The sequence below is a fragment of the Cebidichthys violaceus genome, unplaced genomic scaffold (assembly GCF_023349555.1).
Source record: "Cebidichthys violaceus isolate CVI_PGR_0920_01 unplaced genomic scaffold, fCebVio1.0.p SCAF_4, whole genome shotgun sequence".
In the NCBI taxonomy this organism is placed as follows: Eukaryota; Metazoa; Chordata; class Actinopteri; order Perciformes; family Stichaeidae; genus Cebidichthys; species Cebidichthys violaceus.
This window is the reverse complement of record NW_027176594.1, coordinates 3,764,370-3,785,957: the sequence shown is the minus strand read 5'-3', so window position 1 is coordinate 3,785,957 and position 21,588 is coordinate 3,764,370. Positions and strand designations below refer to the sequence as shown.

Below are 21,588 nucleotides of genomic sequence, written 5' to 3'. Positions count from 1 at the left end.
AAAGTTAAAGATGCCATGATATGAGGAAGTAGTGTGTCCCAATTGAATGCATATTGCATGCAACAGTATACTGTTAGGGCAGCTGCCGGATGTGCTAAAAGTACAAAGTAATGCATAATCTCTCCAGCGTGTTCTTGGTCTACCTTGGAGTCTATTCTGGCTCTAACCCTAACCCTCCAATGAATAGCCTGGGCAATCACCATGGGGCTATCACCTTAATAGCCATGTGGTGGAGGAGTTTGTGTGCTCCAGTGACCCTAGGAGTGTCTGGGGCAATAGCTCCTGGTAGGGTCTCCCAAGGCAAAGTGGTCCCATGGGAAGGGTCAGACCAAGAGTGGAGTTCGGCCGGGCACAACCCCAAAAAAAAATCAACACGAAGCCGTCGCCTACCGCAGGCAAAGGCGGAAGGCCTAGGCGGGCCGACCCCTGACATTGATAAGACTGAAGATTATCAAAGTTATCCTTTCATAACTGTCGCCTCAAATCTTTTGCCTCTGGGAAAACCAGAAGTGAATGACGTTTTTCTGAAGAATTTCTTGCTTTATAGTTCTCATCTGTGACAAAGGATTCATCTTAGCATCCATGGATGCCGTTGCTCATTCACAAGATTTATTCATCTAACTGTGTCATTCGATCTGAGTCGGGTGTAACTCACTTTAGTGGACACACACTTGCTTTATTACTGGGAGTTTGAGAGTGGCATTCTAGTGGTGGAAAAGTACTTTACTTAAGTACAGTATTGAGGTATTTGTACTTTACTTGAGTATTTACATTTGATGTAACTTTGTATTTCTATACTCCACAACATTTGAGGGGGAAATATTGTACTTTTTACTCCACTACATTTATTTCACAGCTGTTACTACTTACTTTATAGATTAAGATTTTATACAATAAAAAATTATGATCATGTTATAAAAAACAAAACATGGTTAATGACTGAACCAGGTGTTCCCAGTTGTTTGCAGTTTCACCAAATAGTGATATCGCCTCTAAACATTTGTAAAGCAGAATTTAGTTTTATCTTACTTCCTGCTCCTACTACTTACTCCAGCTCCTGCTTACACTAGATGCATCAGTATTTACAATCTAATAATGTCATATATAATGATATTCCAGTCATAGTGGACATTTTTCAGCAGCAGGAGTACTTTTAATTTTGATACTTTAAGATAAAATGTCTATACTTGTGTTTACGAAGGATTTTGAATGCAATTCAAATTGTATTATTATTATTATTATTCAATTGTAATAGGGTATTTCTAAGGTTCTGAGTGCTTCTTCAAAGACTGGACTTCATAGCTCCCCAGAAAGGTCTTTTTCAAGGAGTTTGATTTCATTGATAAAGGGAAAAATACCAGGTGTCTCCTACCTTGAAAGTGTTCTTTTCTTCTTCTGCTGGCATTGTGAAATAGGAGTTCACCACAGACGCATGACATTTCCTGTTGAACAAAAGAAAGGTGAAGACACACATGAACACTTTATTGCAAAAAGCATATTGACACCTGAACATCAAACCAATATGTGGTTGTTGAACATCTACACCATACAATGGGCCCTAATCCGCTTCTATAATAGCCACCACTCTTCTTGGATAGCTTTCCACAAGATTTGTGGACCTGACAAGTGCATTAGTGAGGTCGGGAACGGAAGTTGGGCATTATCTTTAAATTCATCCCAAAGGTGTTTGATCAATGGGCTTGAGGTCAGGGCTCTCTAAGACCAGTCAGGTTTTTCCACACCAAACAGGGAATTTCCTTTATAGAATTTGCTTGTGCATGAGTTGTCGTGTCAACCTGCTGCCAAAAAATTTGAAACACTTTGAAACTGTGAACAACAGCCCCTGATCAAAAGTATGTGGACAGTATGTGTGTCCACTATAATACCACCAACAAATACAAATTTCGGGGCCCAACATCAACCAGCTTTTAAAGTTGTAAGTTCATTGTTCCCGATTTGAAAATGATAGTGTGAAGCAAACCAGGGCTTGTCCCCCTGCCTCATATCTGATCTTAAACATATGAACCAAGCAAAGCAAAGCAGCCTGAGGTGCTGGAGGAACCTGACTGGTCTCAACTAGTCTCGCTGCAGCAGCTTGAACTGGACTGATCAGTAACATCGCATCCTTGTTAGGGTTGTTCATTGGGAGCGGCTGGGGGTTTGTAGATTTTGCGGATGGACCTGATTTGCGGTGGGGGATGAAGTATTTTGAGTGCAACTGTATATGTATGTGTGTATGTGTGTATATGTGTGTATGTATGTATGTGTATGTATATATTTATTTTATTTTATTTTATTTATTTATTTGTATTATTATTATTTTATCATATCGACTTTGTACAACACTATGTAATGTTTAGAAATTAAGTGCTGCATAAATAATAATAGGTTTGTGTTTTTTGTTTTGTTTATCCTAAAACATAACAAATTACATAATTGTACAATTTGTCATAGTGTGCCATTTCACATTTCTCAAACAGTTAGAAACAGGTGATAATCAGACTTAAACATCTACCTCTCCTCAGCTGTTTCTATGCTCTGTCAGCTTGGGTAACTATGTTCGCCCAATTTTACCCTGCTGTCCTGCTGCTTTCATTTTTGGTAATCCTCTCAGAAAGATGCTTGTGATACTGAAAGCTTGGCCACATCATCCCCTTCACATTAAATCTAGTTATTTCTTATAACCTTGTGAATGTCATTTAATCAGTTTACAATTCAAAAGGGGAACTTTTAAATGAATGCTGTGGAAGATAATCCACATCATTCGCGGTGACCGCAGCCAACATTGCTAACATTACAAACTTTTGACAACTCCGACCCGATGACGACAACAGTAATTTGGCAAATTGCAGCGGAGAAACACGGATTTAAAACACACCATTTTACAACTATAATCTTAGCCACTGACCTTAAATTGTGGAATGAGTATTCATAACAGAGCAGCAACCGAGGATGTTTTACGTCATGCATTACGTCATGCATTAATCCAGAATTACATTTATTTTCAGGTTTCTCGGTAAAACTAAAACCACACTTTCTTCTGCTGCCAGTAGGTGGGGCTGAAACTTCGCCTCTAATTATGGCCATATGTCAGAATTTAAATAAAGCACATCCATCACAATGAGTTCATGGTTACACTCGAATAGTTATATCTCTGGCTCTTGAGCCATCCAAACAATACGTTAAATCGCTTTAATGATCCGTTCAATCACTTTAAGTTTGTGATGCGCTAAAAACCGGAACCGTTTTGTTTTCGCCGCAACACATACGGACAAACTTTGAGGACGGACCGCTCTACTTCCGGTCCAGTTGTCAACAGAAGAGGACCACACGTGTTGTCAATCACTTAAAATGGTAAGACTGGCGTGCTGTGGCGTATTTAACTCCGCGTACTATTAATGATTACAGTTATTGTTAATCAGCAGCTTTCTGATTAGTTCATATTTGTTATTATTTTTCAGCCGAAGACTCAGAAAGGAAAAGGAAAAGCCCCGGAGAAGGTTGTTCACCCGTACAGCAGGAAAGCTGCTTACCTCGCCCGGGAAGAAATCCGACTGAAAAAGAAAGAAAGGTGTGAGGAATAAAATACAAACAAATACAATGCAGTACATAAGCTGCGTTTGAGCACAGCTGACTTCCAGGTGTCTTTAAAACTGTAAAACTCAGGTAGTAAATGCTTTACAGACTACAGTTAGCCCAATAAAAACAAATTAACACGGTCCATAATAGAATATTTACAGAACATCATTTTGTTCTATAGGAATCTATAGTTTTATAAACTGTGTATACATTTATTTTGTATGAAAAGCTGTGATCTTTAAAGTAACTAAATGTAAAATAAATGTGTGATGTGAAAAGTGAAACATTTGCCCCCTAATTGTGAAGTAGAAATATAAAGTAGTATTAAATGTAAATACTTAAAGACCAGTTACAGTACATTTCCACTTAGTTAATAATTGAATGTAATCAACCATTGCTTAGCACACACTGTTGTTGGATTACTTTCATTCAATTGTTTTTTCTGATGCTGCAGGCAGAAGAGTGACAAAGCGACACGTCTGAGCAGCATCGGTAAGCTCCTTTATCATTCAGTGCTCACCTGCTGGCTGTGAGGATCAAACTGCTCTCTGTTAACTCCACGTCTGTCGTCGTCTCTTCGTCTCTTCGTCTCTTCGTCTCTGGACTCGCAGGTGAGAAGCTGTTGTGGTTTCAGGAACAGTTGGATCCAGAAAAGACAACTTACACCAAAAAAGATGCCTGTGACCTCGTCGAAAGGTGAAAGATTTATGATATATGAAAATGTATTTTTGCCAATCACCATTTCAAAGTATTTTGTTTCCTAAATCTGATGTCATTGTGACGTCTAGTGAGCTTGTGTGTGTTTTTTTTTGTGTGTGTGTGTGTGTGTGTGTGTGTGTGTGTGTGTGTGTGTGTGTGTGTGTGTGTGTGTGTGTGTGTGTGTGTGTGTGTGCGCGCGCGCGCGCAGACACCTCCAAAGGTTTGATTCGGAGCTTGAGCAGATAGACCTGATGAACGGCATCAAAGGCCGGCAGGGCCGCCTCCACGGCGCCAGAGAGGCTGTCATCAAACAGACCGTCGAGCGAGAGCGAGCGCAGTACGAGGGCGTCGGGTTTGGTGAGTCCTCGTCGTGGATATGAATACACACACACGTTGTACATGAGACCAGTCAGTGATGATCTGTGTTGTGTCCTCTTCACAGAGATTCCAGACATCATTAATACAAAGAATCTGAAAACATTCAGGTGAGTGGGTAGAAATATTTTTTTTAAAGTTTATAAATATTGACACGTCAAAACAATTGAAATGATTTCAAATAAAATTGTGGTATTAAGTATATGATTTGCACGTGACGTGATGATTCATAAACGTCCTTTCTGATAATGTCTGACATTTGTTCATCCGTTATTTCGGCAGGGAGTGGACTGGTGATCTGAAGAAACTTCCAAATTTGAAACTGCGGAAGGTGTCTACCAAAGATTTGGAAACAAAGAATGAAGAAGAGGATAAACGTGACGACGCAGAAGATGATAATGAGGACGATGAAGATGATTTGGACGACGAGCAGCTGGATGAGATGGTGTTGATGTCGGACTTAAACTGAGGCTCTTCATATTTGACTGTAGCTCAAAGCTCCATTCAGCCCAACTGACTGTGGAGCTGAACATCAGAAAATACTTTTTCTAGAAAAAGTGTGTTTTTGTGCTGCTGCTCCATGTTTGTCCAGAAGATGGTGCTGAACTCTCAAAGATGTCAAACTAAAGTTTTATCAGTCTGTTCTCCTTTTAAATTCTTCTTGTTGCTCAGTAACTTCACACCAGCCTGTGAAGGGTTCTACATTCATTGTTTATTGCACAAACAAATATGAATTGTATGTAACCTAAATACTCCATTTTATCCAATCGGAGATAGAAAAAAAAGGTTTTGACAAAGATGTTGAGTGGCTCTAATGTCGAGGGAGCTAAAAGACATGAGAGATTTTCTGTGATGTGACAGCGACTCTGATAAAACACTGTGAATAAGTGTAAACAGTTGCGTCAGTCACGCACACAGTGTCAAGTCTGATGTAAAGCCATTTATGGATGGCAACCATGAATGAAGTTACATTAATGTGTAAATAACACAAACATCATAAATAACTGGGATACTTTAGATTTGCTATTTTAAGAAATAATCAAAACTCCTACGATAATAAATAAATTAATCTTTTTCAAACATTACATGTTTCAGATTTCAGACTGAGCTAAATAATGGTTTCTCTACTTATGATATGTTTACTCTTTGGTGTCTGAAGACCTCATTGTCCAGAAAGAGAGTTCAGGCCTCAGTATGCGTCAATCAGAGCGCTTCTGAAGCCGTCTTCCACGTGTTTGCCCGCTTTACAGAATGGTGGGCCAAGTGTGCACGTGTGAAAACGCCATAAATGTCTAACGGAGAGCGTCCCAAACTGCGCTGTTATTTCCATTGTACTGACTACCACGTGTCTATGACGGCAGTGCTGTGTTCTCAATTCACGTTCTTCTGTACTCACACCTGCTATATTTAGTGCATATGTTGTTTTTTGTTGCTATGGTGCGGAAGGGGAGGGACTGCCAAACAAAAACCTTCCCCAGCCTTGAGGGCCTTGTATAAGTAATAATAATTGTATTGTCTAACAGTAACTAAAATACCCGGGTACGTCCAACAATTTTATCTTTTAACTGTCAGACACCAAATGTAGTAAAAACAGAACCGCATGCGTACGTTTTAGCACGATATCTGCCACCTGTGTGAGGTGTGAACGGCCTTTAAGTGACAAGCCGCTCCTTTTTGTTATATTTATTTTAACTGTTTAACTGATTGGCATTAATCAATACAAATCGTAAATCTTAACAGTTAAACAGTTAATTGTTAACATCCCTAGTTTGACGCATACTGAGACCTTGAAAAGCATCACAACTTTAACTCGTGTCAGTGCAGTTTAAGAAAGTGCATATAGGAACAAAACTGAATATATTACATAACTACAGTCTTTACAAACTTCTCTTGCTGATGGCTTTATTTGACTCTTCTTACCACATTCTTAGTTACTTTGCACATTCACGTCACTGCAGCCCTTCTTCTTTCAGTTTTCCGTGATCACTGAAGGACATTAAATCCATCTCTTGAGTCTCAAGATCAGTAATCACAGGTGCTGAGATGAACAACACTACAATATTGTACGAGTCTAAACGACACGCTGCTCACACCGGCTCGTGTTGTTGGATGAGCAGGGTGTGATTCACGATTCTTTCTGAGTGGGAGGAGAATCGCTCAGACAGGGTTTTGTGCCGGCGCCACCGCAGCCTCCACCGACATGTCCGAGTCCGTCTGTTCCTCTGGAGCCGGGGCGGGAGCCGGACTGACTGGAACCTCCACAGTTTCGTGCCTGCCGTTGGTCAGGGCGCTGGTCCGGGCCTGAGGGTGGTGCAGCTCTTTCTCGGGGCAGTTCTGCACAGTGATGATGCGGTTGAAGGCCTTGAGGCGGCGCCACAGCTGCAGGTAGACTTTACACTGGATGTACATGAAGATGAGGCCGCCCGTGAAGCCTGTGGCCACCACGATCAGCTTGGTCCAGAAGGGCCACTCGAGCACACCTGAGGACACGCACAAACACACACACATTGTAAGTCATCCTGCAGGATGCGTCATGGATTATGATGATGGTGTGTGCAGAGCTGTGCTTACCATTTGGCGTATAGTATTTCAGAAGAGTACCTCTCCATAATTCGTCTGCAATCAAGAGTGAGTGTAATTTCCCTTTAATTCTATGACCTCTGAATAAACTCGGGATGCACCGATACCGATGTTGGATGTGAGGTCGATACTGACTCAAACAGCTCAATCGGATATCAGTGACAATTGATCTAGTTAATTCAATTCTGTATTTGTACACTATATACATTATGTACTGAAATGTTTCCAGTGCAAGTTTTGATTCATTTTAAAGGGGTTTTTACCAAGTTGTTGGTGTCAGTTTATTATGTTGATGATAAATACCAACTCAGTAAATGTATATCTATGTAATTGTTACATTTTCTTCTACAAATTTAGGAAAGGAATGTTTAATTCAGGCCAGACGTTGCCTCACACATAAAAGAATGATCCCAGTCTCTTCCACACAGTGAGGCATACTGCTTATTAATTAGACACTGATATCAGATCGGTACTCGGTATCGAACGACACCCAGAGCTCAGGCATCGTGACTGAAAAGTCGGATCGGTGCATCCACAAATGAACAAAAAATGTGTTCTATTATTTAATAGATACAAATAATAATAATCTAATAATCTGAGGTCCTACAATAAGAGAATAATACAGATACACTGTGACCACAGCACAACACACCACACCATCAACAAACACAACAATGAACAGACAAAAGGACTGAGGGGTCTACTTCCAATCTCAAATAACATTGCTGTGAAAACTGGTGAATTCTGGTCCTTGTGATGAAATCTAACATCTGAAAGTTGACATGACCTTTTTCAAGACATTTTGTTTTCTGAGTTTAATTTTCAAACGTACTGTAGATCTTGCTCTTGAATTAAATGCTTTTCTTTCAAGTATTGATAGCTAGAAATTTTTCCAAAAAACACTGTCCTCAACTGCATTACCATGTGATGATGATATAACTGTCTATATTATTATAACATCGTCTATGTCAAATTTCAAGTCTTACAAGAAAGTAGAATCTACAAATTAATTGAACTTGTCTTTTTAACGGCATTGATGCTGCAGTAGCTTTATTGGAAAGTTACTGCCACATTTAAACACAAGCTTCTGGTCATTTTGAGATTAAATCAATTTGACCTAAGAACATTGAATATGTCTAAAAACCATTGTCATCACTAGAGCTAGACGTCTAATGTGCAGAGGGACACGAGGGGATGACCATCAAAGTACATTTAGAAACTGCGAAGTTTATACTAAACAATATACACATACTTTTCACTAGTTTTACTAGGTTTGGAGAAAACATGAAAACTGTGGGTGACTACACAGGAAATGTATCTTCAAATCACTACACCAGAGTCAGACAGGTGTAAAGATCAACAGGTGCCCAGTGGAGCTTTTGACCACAAGGGGCGCTACAGTGCAGCGCCTAAATGGTCCTGTACTGTTTGTATTTGGTGTCAGGATGGGATACAAACCTCTGTGGAGGGCAGTAATAAATAGAGATTTTTATACAATGGAAGAATTGCACCTGATATCAGACACCATTAATTTATTAAATCACAATTGAATAAATGTATAACTATGTATTTGTTATATTTAGTTTTTTACAAAGTTAGCAAAGCAATGTTTCAGTCAAGTCTGAGCCTAACCATAAAATAATGGGCCCAGTCTCTTCCACACAGTGAGGCATGCAGCTTATGAATTAAATAAGGATCAGTATCGGATCAGTAATCAGTAATCAAAGCTCGGGTATCGGTATCGGGACGGAAATAGTCGGATCAGAGCATCCCTACTTTTTAGTCCAGTAACCCACAATGCATTTCACTGCACTTTTTTATGACCATGTGACAGATAAAACCTTTGAATCTTAAAGGTACATTCAAAAAAATAAAAGTAAGGTTTGCATACGTTTACTGAGGTAGGAAATGTTTGTTACGCCTCACTCACAATACCTTTAGGTGATAAATGTTGTTTAATAATTAAAAACTGTCCATGGTACCTTTAATTTACCATAGATCAGATCACTTTTACTCTGTGTGTCTCTGGTATGTGAGAGAGAGAGAGAGAATAGGGGAAGGTACTCACCGCTCTTCCCAAGTCTGATCTCTTCCGCGGTTCTCTTGGCCAGAACGTAGACTGACCACAACATACACACTATTGCTATCAGGTGAAACAACACCGAACAGAAGATCTTCCTCCTCTCGCCCGTCGTCATGTTTAGCCTCTCCCACTGGAAGACGGGGAGATGGAAATGGAGGGGGGATGAGGGAAAACATTGGTGGAAGAGAGAAATGGTGTTCATTATTACAGCTTGCTCATAGCTGTGAATTAGATTCATGAGCGAGTGTCTACCTTGCGCAAAGGTTTGAGCTTCGTCTCCATAACAAAGTCAAACTTGCAGAGTTCACAGCAGCGAGTGTCTGAGGATTTGATCCACTGGTTGAGACAGGTCTGGTGGACAAAAATCAGGCTCCCAGTGCAGCGACATGGCATTATCAACGGGCACTCGTCGTCCCCCTCACAGTGGCAGATCCTACACACACACACACACACACACACACACACACACACACACACACACACACACACAGTAAATAAACAATACACACAAATGAGAGCAGGATATGATATGTAGCCTTTGTACTTTTTTTTTTATGGAATTATTTTTATTTTTTGGGGTTTCTTTTGCATCCTTGACCAAGAGAGTTTCCCTTTTTGGCCGATAAAGTTAAAGGTGAACCTATCGTGTACATACACACACTCATATAAGGCTCACAAACACCCACTGACCTGCAGACCTCCATCTCAGAGTCATCAGAGTACTGCCGTACTGTGCTTCCATTCATGCCACTGTGTGTCTGTGCTGTGGGCACTGACATGTCCCCACCCCCTGACCCCCTTTCCTGGTAGCTCTGGGTGATGAGCTCCTCGCCGTCCTCTGCCACGGAGGAGCTGTCTCCTGACTTGTGACACTTCTCCTTGTCTCTGCTGTTTGAGCCTTCCCGCTGTGAACCGTGGCTGTCCCTTTTAATCGAGGCCATGCTGCTGTGGCGCTTCTTAAGGCCTCCGCTGTCCTCCACCAGAGAATGGTTCTCCTTCCCTTCATCTGAGCCCACCGACTGCAGCTCCATGATCTTGTCTTCCCCTCCTTTACTCCCATTCGCTCCATCCCTTTCTCGGCTGCTGCCGCTGCGGCGGCGCACTCTTCGGGCTTTCTCTTTGCTCCAGCTGCGTTCCTCGCGCAACGCCTCATCGTCAGAGGTTGAGTCTGAGTGCGGGGCCCCCGAGCAGCGGAGGTGCGGTGGGAGCTCTCTCCGGTTCTTGGCGGTCCGCTCCCTCTTCTCCCCGAGCTCACTGCGGTCGGAGCTGAGGCTGCGGTCGCTCTGATCCTGCCTGCCAATGGTTTCCACGCAGTCGCTGGCGGTGCAGCTGTTCCTCTTGCGCCGGTGGCGGCGCTTCACCTGCTTCTTCTGCGCCTGATCTGACGAGCCCAGAGCTGTGCTGGTGACGGTCATCTCAGAGGTGTGTGTGTGCCTGATGTTGTTGTGTGATTGAGAAACATCCTCCTCTAAAGGGCTCAGCTGGCTCGAACTGAACACACACACACACACACACACACACACACACACACACACACACACACAAACACACACACACACACACACACACACACACACACACACACACACACACACACAAACAAACAGAGAGATGATAAGATGAAACGAGATGGAAAAGACATGAATGTGATGACATTAACTAAACAAGTAGTTCACAGTAACATCACTTTTATTTATTATAAATGATCCTGAGTAACATTCTACACACATACACACACACAGAAAATAAACATATAGTGCACACACATAAGAGCAGGTAGCCTTTGCACTATTCTTATGGATTTATTTAGTTTTTTGGTTGTTGTTTTTTGCATCCTGGACCAATAAAGTTAAAGGTGAACCTATCGTGCACCCACACTCATAAAAGCCACACAAACACCCACTGACATGCAGACCTCCATCTCAGAGTCATCAGAGTACTGCCGTACTGTGCTTCCATTCACACCACAGTGTTTCTGTGGTGTGGCCACTGACATGTCCCCACCCCCTGACCCCCTTTTGGTGATGAGCTCCTCTCCATCCTCGGCCAATGAGGAGCTGTCTCCTGACATGTGACACTTCTCAGAGTAACATTCTTTTTGAGAAACGTGTCAGTGTTTTGAGCCATAAGCTGAATTCTACCCAGCTCCACTGTCAGTGAGTGAAGGTAGGAATTTCTCCAAACGTTGGTAAATAAAACAAAATTATAGTATACTACAGAATCAATAGCCAATATAAATGGGTTAGCATTAGGCTATGTAAATACATTTAGAACTATATTAGAATAATATAATTATATTATATTAGATATAATTAGATTTTCAGAGTCAAAATGGATAATGTCAACATAGTAATGTATAAGATTTTCAAATTCTAAATTGCCTAAACAAATCTGTTTGTACGAGTGGTTCTTGCACAAGGACCAATAAGTCTAAATTCCGCATATAGTTTTCCGATGAATGTGAAACACATTAAATTAGATGTTCCTTGAAACTCCCACCAGCTTCCCTGTTAACAGGAAATAATATAGAGGCAAAAATTGGACATAACTGAACAATAAAGTGAAAACTAAATGTCAAAATGTATTGATTAATGATCAGGCTGGGTAATTAGAATAGGAAATGATGAATATGGAAAGATCTGAGCATGCAATTTGACAAATGGAGGTCCAAGCACTCACATACATCCCATGTGTTCACACTGTTATAAAACCAAGCATCCTTTCAGCCTTGAAGTCACAGGACCATCAGTAGATATAATAATATGAAGGATCCCATTTCTGCATTCAGCCATCTTCCCCTCATTGATTGCCCTATGGTAACATCATTGGATTTCAGCATCCATTTTAGTTTTGTTAACGCCCTCTGGGTGCGGCAGACCATACTAAATTAGTCTCCCACTCAGTTGAGAAGAACCTGTGCATGTAAATATCACACAGAGGACTGTGGCTGCTCTTGCTTTTTAGAGAAATGGTGTAATTGTGTTTGTGTTAGCAGATATTTAAGAAACCTCTGTCTTGTACTTCAGCCGAGGTGACTGTAATTCTGGATAAAACTGAAAGACACAGCTTTCTCACCTGCATATGTCCTGAGAAGACGGGGTGATTGATGTTCTTGAGCCTGTGGTTATTCCTGTTGTAGAGTTGCTGGCCTGAAACAACCAACAGACTAAATTCATGACTCTTCCATGTTGCTTTGCAAGTCACCATCACCAGTTTATCAAAACATCACAACATCTTTACACAATTACTAAAGACTACACAATCAAAATAAAGATTTATATTGATGAAATTTCATAAACATGAATGATCTTTGAGCAACTCAAAATAAGCTGAAATACCGCCCTGATGTATTACAGCCTCATAAAGTATTGCTAATATATTAGTGCGTACACATCCAGAAGCCACGGAGAAACACCGGCATTCATTTTTCTGTCCACCTGACAAATCTCATTCCACTATTCACTCTCTTTTCAGCTCTGGTTCAGCCTTCAAAAACTCATGAGAAATGTATCTGAGCCTTTAGCTGCTAGACATTAGAGGTTTTGTACATTAGCTAGTTGTTAAAGGGACTGTTACTCCGTGAAGAGGACCTTCTCCCTATGTAGCTATGAAGGGCTTATTGTAAGCTAACGAAAACACAACAATTCTTAGTTTCAGGAGATTATACTGTAATGGTAATTTTTTACGTAGTATATATTTCTACTCAGTGTATTGTATTCATGCTTAAGTCATTTTGCTCTGGACTTTGTTGAACTTCACCGTGTCTCTGTTGTGCAGAAGAAGGATTCTCCCTCTCTGTTCACATAGATAACTAACTGTGTTGTATGAGAATGTTCCATGCCAAGGCCTTTGGGCTGCTTGTTTTGGTTGCTGGCCGTTTGTTTTTGAATGTTGTTCCTATCAGTCTGAGACCAAAAGTCTGAGAAATGTCTGTAACGTTGGCCATCGGCCCCCACCTTTGCTCATTCTGTATAAAGAAAGCTTGTTCACTTTTTTCGAGGTTCTTCCTCACTGAGACTGAACGCATTCTGTTGTGATGATTGAACCTTCTCTGCGCAGATAATAAATACTTAAAAGACAACCTGGTTTTTGGTCTTATGTATTTCAGCATTGGAAGACTCATGCAAAGCGAGTATAGGAATATTTTCCACCACAATACCTTAATGAACACAGAATACTAAATTGCATTTCTGCTAATAGATCCACCAAAATGCTACCCATGCACTGGCCTTTTAACTTTGTCCTAATCCTTTGGTTTATATAAATTGTTTGCTAACAACAGATCCCACGACTGTTAAAAATTTTAATTTGCTGTTTGTAAATAGAAAAACAATTGCTAGAAATGCTTAAAGTGTTGATTCTCTGTGTTGTATTACTACAAGCAACTCTTCCACATTACACAAAGTCATAGCAAGAATAGTTTAGCGTCTCATGAGTCATACAACAGTGTGTACTGAGAGCAACCTTGTATTGATTGGTAACTAAGACTTCTAGCATGAGCACATTCTTGCACATTAGATTCTGCTTGAGTAAAAGATGCTATCAAAACACTGGGAGCTGGTGACCTTGATATTGGCCCTTTAAGAGCTCTGGTATTCAGCGGTTACCTTGGAAATGTTGCTGGATCGACTCCCTGAGCGCCCGGGGGCCTTCCTCCGCTGCAGGAAGAAGGAGAGACAGAAAATCATTAGAGACCACAGAGAAGTATGTGATGCTTTAATGGCACATGGCAATGCAGCCTGAGGTGTTTAAACCACTGATTTCTCTACATATAAAACATTCAAACAATATTTCCCTGCACTCACATGAACATCGGATCCAGGGTCTCATTCATCTCACCAAAACATTTCAGTCTGATCTGCTGTAGATTATTATATTATTATGAATCGACAGATTAACAATCAGGAAATGACTATTAGTTTAGTCTATAAAATGTCAAAAAAAATGTTTAAAAAGTCTTGACATTGTATTTTAAATATATAAAATGAAAATATAATAAATCTTTAGGATCAGAAACCAGATTGTTTCCAATGGTTCATTGATACTGATATTTTTCTGTCAATTAACTAATCGCTCAGTCTACTGATTGTTTCAGCTCTAACCTGCTGTTAATTTCATCTTGGTCAAATATTTTAACGCCAACACTGCATCATGACTTTGTTTACATCTAAAACTAGATTTTGATTTGTAAATTCACCCCTAAGGCCCCAAAAATAAGTGAAATGTGGGACCATTCCTTGAAACCAGTGATTTCTCTACATATAAAACATTCAAACAATATTTCCCTGCACTCACATGTTTAAGTTATATATACCAAGATAAATTGGACATGCTAATGCTTTGACATAATAATTAAAGCAGCTTCTAACATCAACGTGTTCTATAGTATTTAGAGTTATCGTGTTGACCGGCTGTGTGTTGATTGGTTAAAATCCAGCATCAGAAACCAAGAGTGGCCACGTGTGCTTGTTATTTCATTGTGACCCGAGCTAAAGCCAGTCAATCCTATTACCTGGTCGTCCTCTTCTAAGTGTACAAGATGCCGCTCTGCAATGTGTCTCTATTTAAAGCAAACTAATAGCACTTTTTTTTGGACTTCTAAGAGTACCAATTGCCCGAACTCAACCATGAGACCTTGACCTCAAGCCTCAGACATCTGTGGCCTCCTTTACCTCCTGCAGCATCTTATACAAGTTTCAGTTACCACTAGACGGTTCTGTGCAGGAGTTACCAAGTATTGTTACTGATAAACCACTATGATAAAAACAAATACCTTCCCAGGTATCTGAATCATTTGCTTTCCATGTTATTTTCCAACACACTCTCAAACCAGGTCAGTTTACAAGCTGGAAAACTCTTTATCACAATATATGCAATGTTGTATTATTAATTTAAATCATGATATATACAATTTTCTAGAAAATTAAGTAAATTCATTATTATTGCATAAGATAAGAGAGGAGTGGGCAGCATTTCCACTCAGCTTTGTTGGCCCTAAAACTTGGCAGGTGTCTAAACAGACAATGTTGACTTAACACTTACTTTGTAAGCTATGTTAAGGAATTACCAGATTTATCAAGCAAATATACAGACCTTGAAGAGCAATTACAGCAAGAAATCCAATCAACCTTTCCTCCAACACTACTTCCAGCTGGCTTTCATCCCGAGCTGCACTGGTGATGTTACTGGCTACCAGGTGCATTATGGGATTAAATACGTCTTGTCTCAGAAAAACCTGCAGTCTCAGCTGTCTACTGTGAAGTAAAGGTGTTGGATTCTGTATGAGCTATGTGTCAAAATGAGTGCCCAACACACATGCACACACACAACTACTTCTATCTTTGTGAGGACACTTATTGATATAATGCATAACCCCTTACATTAATATTAACCCTAACCATCACAACTGAACGCATGTCGGCTGCTGTGTGTGTGTGTGTGTGTGTGTGTGTGTGTGTAAATGAATACATGCATATGTGTATGTTTATTCTTAAATGCACAGGTGCACAATATTTCAGCGACTACAGTTTGTTTGTACATTCTTGTTATTTATTGCAGAAATGAAGATGCAATATGTCTGATTAATTGTTCATCAGATATGATATATAGATCTATATATATAGATATATATATATATAGATATATATATAGATATATATATAGATATATATAGATACATATATAGATGTATATATAGATATATATATAGATATATATACAGCAGCAGGAAGTGCAGCTGGGATTGACTGAACATACGGAATAAGATACTGTATATAAGGCTTTGGCTATACAGATAATAAATTAATAAATGTATGATCAATACATTGTTTTGATCTTCTGAAGGAATTTGTTTAGTATAATCATCAGGAGAGAAAAACGTACAAAAACCGAAACAACAGAAACAAACAAACCAAAAACACAGAACACCAGCTCAGATTCAAACACGCATCACCAGAGGTTACAATGATATTGTGCAATAAAAACAATCAAGAAACTGGCTGCAGCACGATGGCAGAGACACCATGCTTTACATCAGGAAAGATTCCATGTACGGTATTCTAATAGCACTAAATCAAACAGCACTCTCTGCCAGCCTTTAACAGTTGGTACATGTTCATTAATCAATTGCAATAAAATGTTCTTCCTTGCAGCATAAGTAAGAATACGATATAATCTCTTCTTGTTTTTTGATGTTACATATGTACTTGGGAGGCTGAGGGACACTGCGTCCATCTCCAGTTCCACACCCAATACTTTTTCTCTTTCAATCATCCCATTGGAGCAGGTAGTACCTTTGCAGCTTCCAGCGTGACCAAAGACAAAGAGCTGGAGCATCAATTTGTCTTGTATTTAAGGCACTTAGGTGAAAATGCATTGTTTAAAAAACAGCCTCAACCACTGGCAATCAACATTGTTCACAATAGTGGTGAAAACTGTTGTCAGCTTTGAACTTCCCTCAAATCGACATTAATTGCCAGGTCTTAAGTGTAAGTGTAGGCTTGTCACAGCTCGACCTAATCATTTAAAATTTCTTGGAAAAAAAAATTGTCCCACAGTGGAAACTTCGAAACGGGAGCTTCAACATGCATCCAGCTAGAGTTTGTATTATTTACAACCCAGTCAAAAATATATCTTATATAAGTAAACAGCTGAGGTGTTTTATAATATTTGGTACATTCACATTTATTGAAATACTCAACAGTTCTGATGGACATTTCAAACTTACATGCAATACATGTTAAAGGTCTGTTTGTAAAGTTTTTGTATATATCATATACATGTAGAAGGTCTATAGGCAGGGCTCAGTGATATGAATTGCTCACTTGCCCATATATATATATATATAATATATATATATTATATATATATATTTATATATATATATTATATATATATATATATTTATATATATATATATTATATATATATATATTTATATATATATATATATATTATATATATATATATTTATATATATATATAATATATTTATATATATATATTATATATATATTTATATATATATTATATATATATATATATATAATATATATACACACTGTATATAGCAACCCACACACAGACTGTGTGTGTGCAAATTAGTGAAATAAATAAGAGAGACACTGACAAGTACAAGACTATCTTCTAAGCTGATCAAGGGATTTGCTGATAGCCAGGTTTAAATCAGCAGTCCTGTGTAAAGTCAAAGCAAACACTGCAGCCTCCTCTGGGTGTTAGACTACATGGAGACATGTACTGGGCATAGGGCACATGCTTGTAAGGTTTGTTATTTTAACAGGACAGACCAGACATTCATTTTGAGTCAACAATTCACATATCTACTCCATAATGTAGTTAAAAAAATGTAATTCCTTTAGTTACGAGGTCCACAGCTGTGGATGTGTGCTCTTCAGCTCTACCAAAATGTTCAGAAGGTTTTTCATTAGTCTGAATTTGCAAGTGTGTGCCACTTTATCATTTTAATAGTCTTAGCTATGTGGTGCATTCATGTACTCATGTAAACCTCAGTGTAGGCTGTCAAAAAGCTGTCAGAAAATGAAACTTGAAAAACAAACAATAAACATACATGGCCATGATTCTAAGAATATATAAGAATAATGAGGAGTTAGTAGCTTTTTTTCCTGAAGGACAAACCATGGCTGTATTTAAAACTGCTTACTACGGCAGTACATACTGATTTTTGTTTTATGCAGTATGTAAAAAGCTAAATCTACAGTATGCCAAAAAATACATTGTTTAAGGGTTGGGGGAGCTAAACCATGCATGTCTAAACCATGCAGTCTCTTTTAAAGTAAACAAACATAGGTCATAAACTAAAAAAGATTCAAAGCTCAAAACGTGTATTTTTCAATAATTATTGTCCTGTGATTAAAGAGCTTGTTTACAGGCTAAAACCTGGCTTAGCATACTGCAAAATAAAGCGATTCACCAGTTTCATGCTGCATACTACTGATGAACACAGTACTGTATAATGTCTACTACATGCGTGCGTTCATCAGTAGTCTGTAGTGGGCCATTTCGAATACTGCCAATGTTTAGAAAAGGTGGGGTCTCCACAGCACATGAACACAGCACTACACATACAGAGGTGATTGTTCTTGTTTATTTACAGTAGGGTGAGAAGTTTGCAACCAATTTCCTCTTTGTATTCACTATAGAGAGATTGGTCTAACAGGTGTTTAGCATTGCTTAGCACAAAGATGAGTCTTGTTAGCTTGTAAGCTAGTGTTGGGATTCTACCTCTCTCGCTATGGAAGGCCGCAGCTCACACTCTCTACTGTACTTTTCGTCAACAGAGTCGTATCAAATAACCAGCTGGTTCCGATTTACAATCAAAAGTATTTTATAGTGTACTTCAGTTTATAATTGTTTAACTTCTGTTAGTTATTAAATACTTTTGATTGTAAATCGGAACCAGCTGGTTATTTGATACGACTCTGTTGACGAAAAGTACAGTAGAGAGCGTGAGCTGCGGCCTTCCATAGCGAGAGAGGTAGAATCCCAACACTAGTAACCCTAAGAATCTGCATTTTTGTGTGAAAAGTCTCCAACTTTGACATAAAGGTTTCTTAAACTGTGTTAATCCTTAAATTGTTGCTGGAAGACTCGTTTGACGGAGCTAAGATAGCCATTTCCCCCAGCTTCCAGTCTTTGTGTCACGCTAAGCTAAACACAACTGGACCCCTTTTCTGAAAACACAGACTTTAAACTGATGTAAATCTTCTAATCATCTAACTCTTAAGAAGTAAATAAGAAAGCTAGCAACAGTGTCTTTCAAACGTCACAAGTTTAACTTGTTGCTATTCAGTCTTATCACTTTCCCTGTCTGACAAAGCCAATAAAGTCTGTTCAAGCAGAACTACTGTGTGTGTAGCATCTGTACAGTGGATGCATCTGTTTCATAATCACACTCTGATTTCCCAACTCTTTGGTTCACACCAAATAAACACCAATAGAGAACAGAAATATTTCAAAATGCAAATGATTTCTTCCCTCAAATGTATGAGCCAATATCTTCCTTTAATACACATACAGTCTATGGTCCCAACTATATGTTGTCATGCATGTAAAGGTTTTACTCCTCACCACATGCAAATAACCTGTTATGTTACATCCAAAATATCCTCTATTAAGCCTCACCCGACCGGTCTAAGTCAGAACAAAGCATTACAAAACATTACAAGAAGAGTTAACTAGACACAAGATCGCAGCAAAACAAACCGCTCCTTCATGCTGGAGCGTCAACCTACAGTTCAGTTAAGTGCTGCATCAGAGACAACGTCCCACTGTTGCTTACCTCAGCGTCTGCTCCTCTGGACACTGTGACTTTGATGCACATAAGAGACTTTGGTGAGTCTAAGTGTGGACATGTGCATGTTTCTGCAGAGGGGATTAAATGATGTAGCGTGGACCGAGGACTATGTTTTGGCTCTGTGCTCTGGCTTGGGATAAAAAACAACAACAACCTACAGCCACATTTAGACAACCAACCATGAAGCTGCAGCTGCACTGTTCACATTTGGTCATGACATGTTTCACAGAACCTAATGGTTGTTTGAAAATCAGTCTTTCTTTACAACATGAAATATTTGTTCGTAAATTAGTTACCAGGGTTGTGTTGTTGTAACCAAACAACCAAATAATTGCCATCACATTTTGCCTCTTTATTAAGAACATGATGCATTCTGTATATTACTGTGGCCTTCACTGTATGTGAACAGGTGTACCCACTCATATAACTACTGTTATGTAAATCTCTCCTCGGACTTACTTATGTACAATATGCATACAAATCTAAATGAATACAGTCCATGCTGTCATGTCACTTCCCTAACCCTAACCCTGTGGTTGAAGGAGTTTTTCCTATATTTAAGTCACTGGCGAATGACAAATGTCTTTCAAAAAGCTCGCAACTAAGACTATTAGGGGCAGATCTTGTGATCCCTGTAGGGCATTGAACAAATTTCCATTTTAACAAGTAGATTCGTATTAAAGCTATTAATAAATGAACAACCAATACACAACAGCAAAATTCATTCTTGATTTTGTCAGGATGAGGGACCGCATAAACACAAACTAACTCTATCTGCTTTAAATTCTCCTTGCTGCCAGGAAAACACTACTAGTGTGATGTTCTGTGATGTTCTATGATGTTCTATGATGTTCCAAGATGTGACATGATGTCAGGCTCTGTGGAGGAGGCAGTTGAAAGCCTCAAACCCCAAGTGAGGGAACAGTGATAAAAGGCTGCTGAAATCATACATGTAATGTATGTGAGTCACTGAGTTGACTGCCTGGAAGCTGGTGGCTGACAGACACACATACACAATCAAGATCAATGCTCACGGACCATCAAATTACTTCTACCTTCTGACAACACAAAGCTAGAATCTTAAATTTCTGTAATCTGACCAACTTTACATTTAGTTTTAAGCCTTAACTGCAAAAAAAAGACAAAATAAATCAATCTACAGGTTTTTTTCAGGCCCCTCAGAGTAAAGAGCTCAGAAACTCACCTCAGTCTTGTCTTTGGAGCGAGTAGCACTCTTGCCGTTGCTGGCTGTCTCTTTGGCCGGAACCACAGTTATCTGTTGTATTGGCATGCTGCTGTTTCCAGGCAACGCTGTTACTCCGACAGCATTCCCAGCACGCCGTGCTGTCCTGTCCGTTCTCTGCGACTGATCCCCTCTCCCATCCACAAGGGGTTTTTAGGGGAAAGCGGACGGCGCTCGCTCTCCTTTATCAGCCCAATCCGGAGCATCAAGAGGAGCGGGAGTTGGAACAGGATCAGTTCACCGTGGCAACAGGAGGACAGCTCTAGAGATGGTGGGGTGTGAGGTCGTCATGACAACTGGGTAACTACTCAACAGTGTGCTCCTCCTCCTCCTCCTCCTCCTCCTCCTCCTCAGCCCTCCTGCTGAGAGAGAGAGACGGAGAGAACAAGAGTTGAGATGGAGCCGAGCAGTAAACAAGGAGACAGAGAAAATGTGCGCTGTCGCGACGCTGTGTGTATGTGTTAGTGTGTATATGTGTGTTTATGTGTGTGTGGAGTCTCTCTCGGTGGGGCGGAGCCAGGATTGTGTCGTGCTTGCTGGGTAATAAGCCCACGGTCCATAAGGATTAGGGTTTAGACTAACCTCAATCTCCTCCTCTGACCAGTGCTGCTGCTAATAAGCTTACACAATTTTTGCACAAGGACAGCAGCAACACACACACACACACACACACTGCTGAGAAACAATGCCTTAGTA

At 39.7% G+C, this 21,588-nt stretch overlaps 2 protein-coding genes across 3 annotated transcripts; one reads left to right on the top strand and one right to left on the bottom strand.

Moving 5' to 3' along the window:
* The first annotated feature begins 3,289 nt into the window (after nucleotides 1-3,289).
* On the top strand, nucleotides 3,290-5,738 carry tma16 (translation machinery associated 16 homolog). The gene is made up of 7 exons (XM_068727048.1): nucleotides 3,290-3,354; nucleotides 3,462-3,571; nucleotides 4,034-4,071; nucleotides 4,191-4,275; nucleotides 4,487-4,635; nucleotides 4,721-4,763; nucleotides 4,936-5,738. Exons 1-7 carry the CDS (start codon nucleotides 3,352-3,354, stop codon nucleotides 5,120-5,122), a joined length of 615 nt encoding a protein of 204 aa, XP_068583149.1. The 5' UTR covers nucleotides 3,290-3,351; the 3' UTR covers nucleotides 5,123-5,738.
* Nucleotides 5,348-21,259, bottom strand: marchf1 (membrane-associated ring finger (C3HC4) 1). Of its 2 annotated transcripts, XM_068727046.1 has the most exons (8): nucleotides 20,854-21,259; nucleotides 13,924-13,974; nucleotides 12,392-12,465; nucleotides 10,007-10,807; nucleotides 9,569-9,749; nucleotides 9,302-9,446; nucleotides 7,225-7,269; nucleotides 5,348-7,133 (listed from the first exon to the last, which is right to left on the bottom strand). In XM_068727046.1, exons 1-8 carry the CDS (start codon nucleotides 20,938-20,940, stop codon nucleotides 6,811-6,813), a joined length of 1,707 nt encoding a protein of 568 aa, XP_068583147.1. In that variant the 5' UTR covers nucleotides 20,941-21,259; the 3' UTR covers nucleotides 5,348-6,810. The 2 variants fall into 2 exon arrangements, with proteins under 2 accessions (XP_068583147.1, XP_068583148.1); XM_068727047.1 differs by lacking the exon at nucleotides 7,225-7,269.
* Nucleotides 21,260-21,588: the final 329 nt, after the last annotated feature.

Bases quoted from the DNA above. Each gene is read 5' to 3' on its own strand.
- tma16 (XM_068727048.1), top strand. The intron at 3,572-4,033 runs GTGTGAGGAATA...CTGATGCTGCAG, and splicing joins CGACTGAAAAAGAAAGAAAG to GCAGAAGAGTGACAAAGCGA. The intron at 4,072-4,190 runs GTAAGCTCCTTT...CTGGACTCGCAG, and splicing joins GACACGTCTGAGCAGCATCG to GTGAGAAGCTGTTGTGGTTT.
- marchf1 (XM_068727046.1), bottom strand. From the start codon at position 20,940: ATGCCAATACAACAGATAACTGTGGTTCCGGCCAAAGAGACAGCCAGC. The intron at 12,466-13,923 runs GTAACCGCTGAA...TGGTTGTTTCAG, and splicing joins GATCCAGCAACATTTCCAAG to GCCAGCAACTCTACAACAGG. The intron at 9,750-10,006 runs GTCAGTGGGTGT...GTGTGTGTGTAG, and splicing joins TCTGAGATGGAGGTCTGCAG to GATCTGCCACTGTGAGGGGG.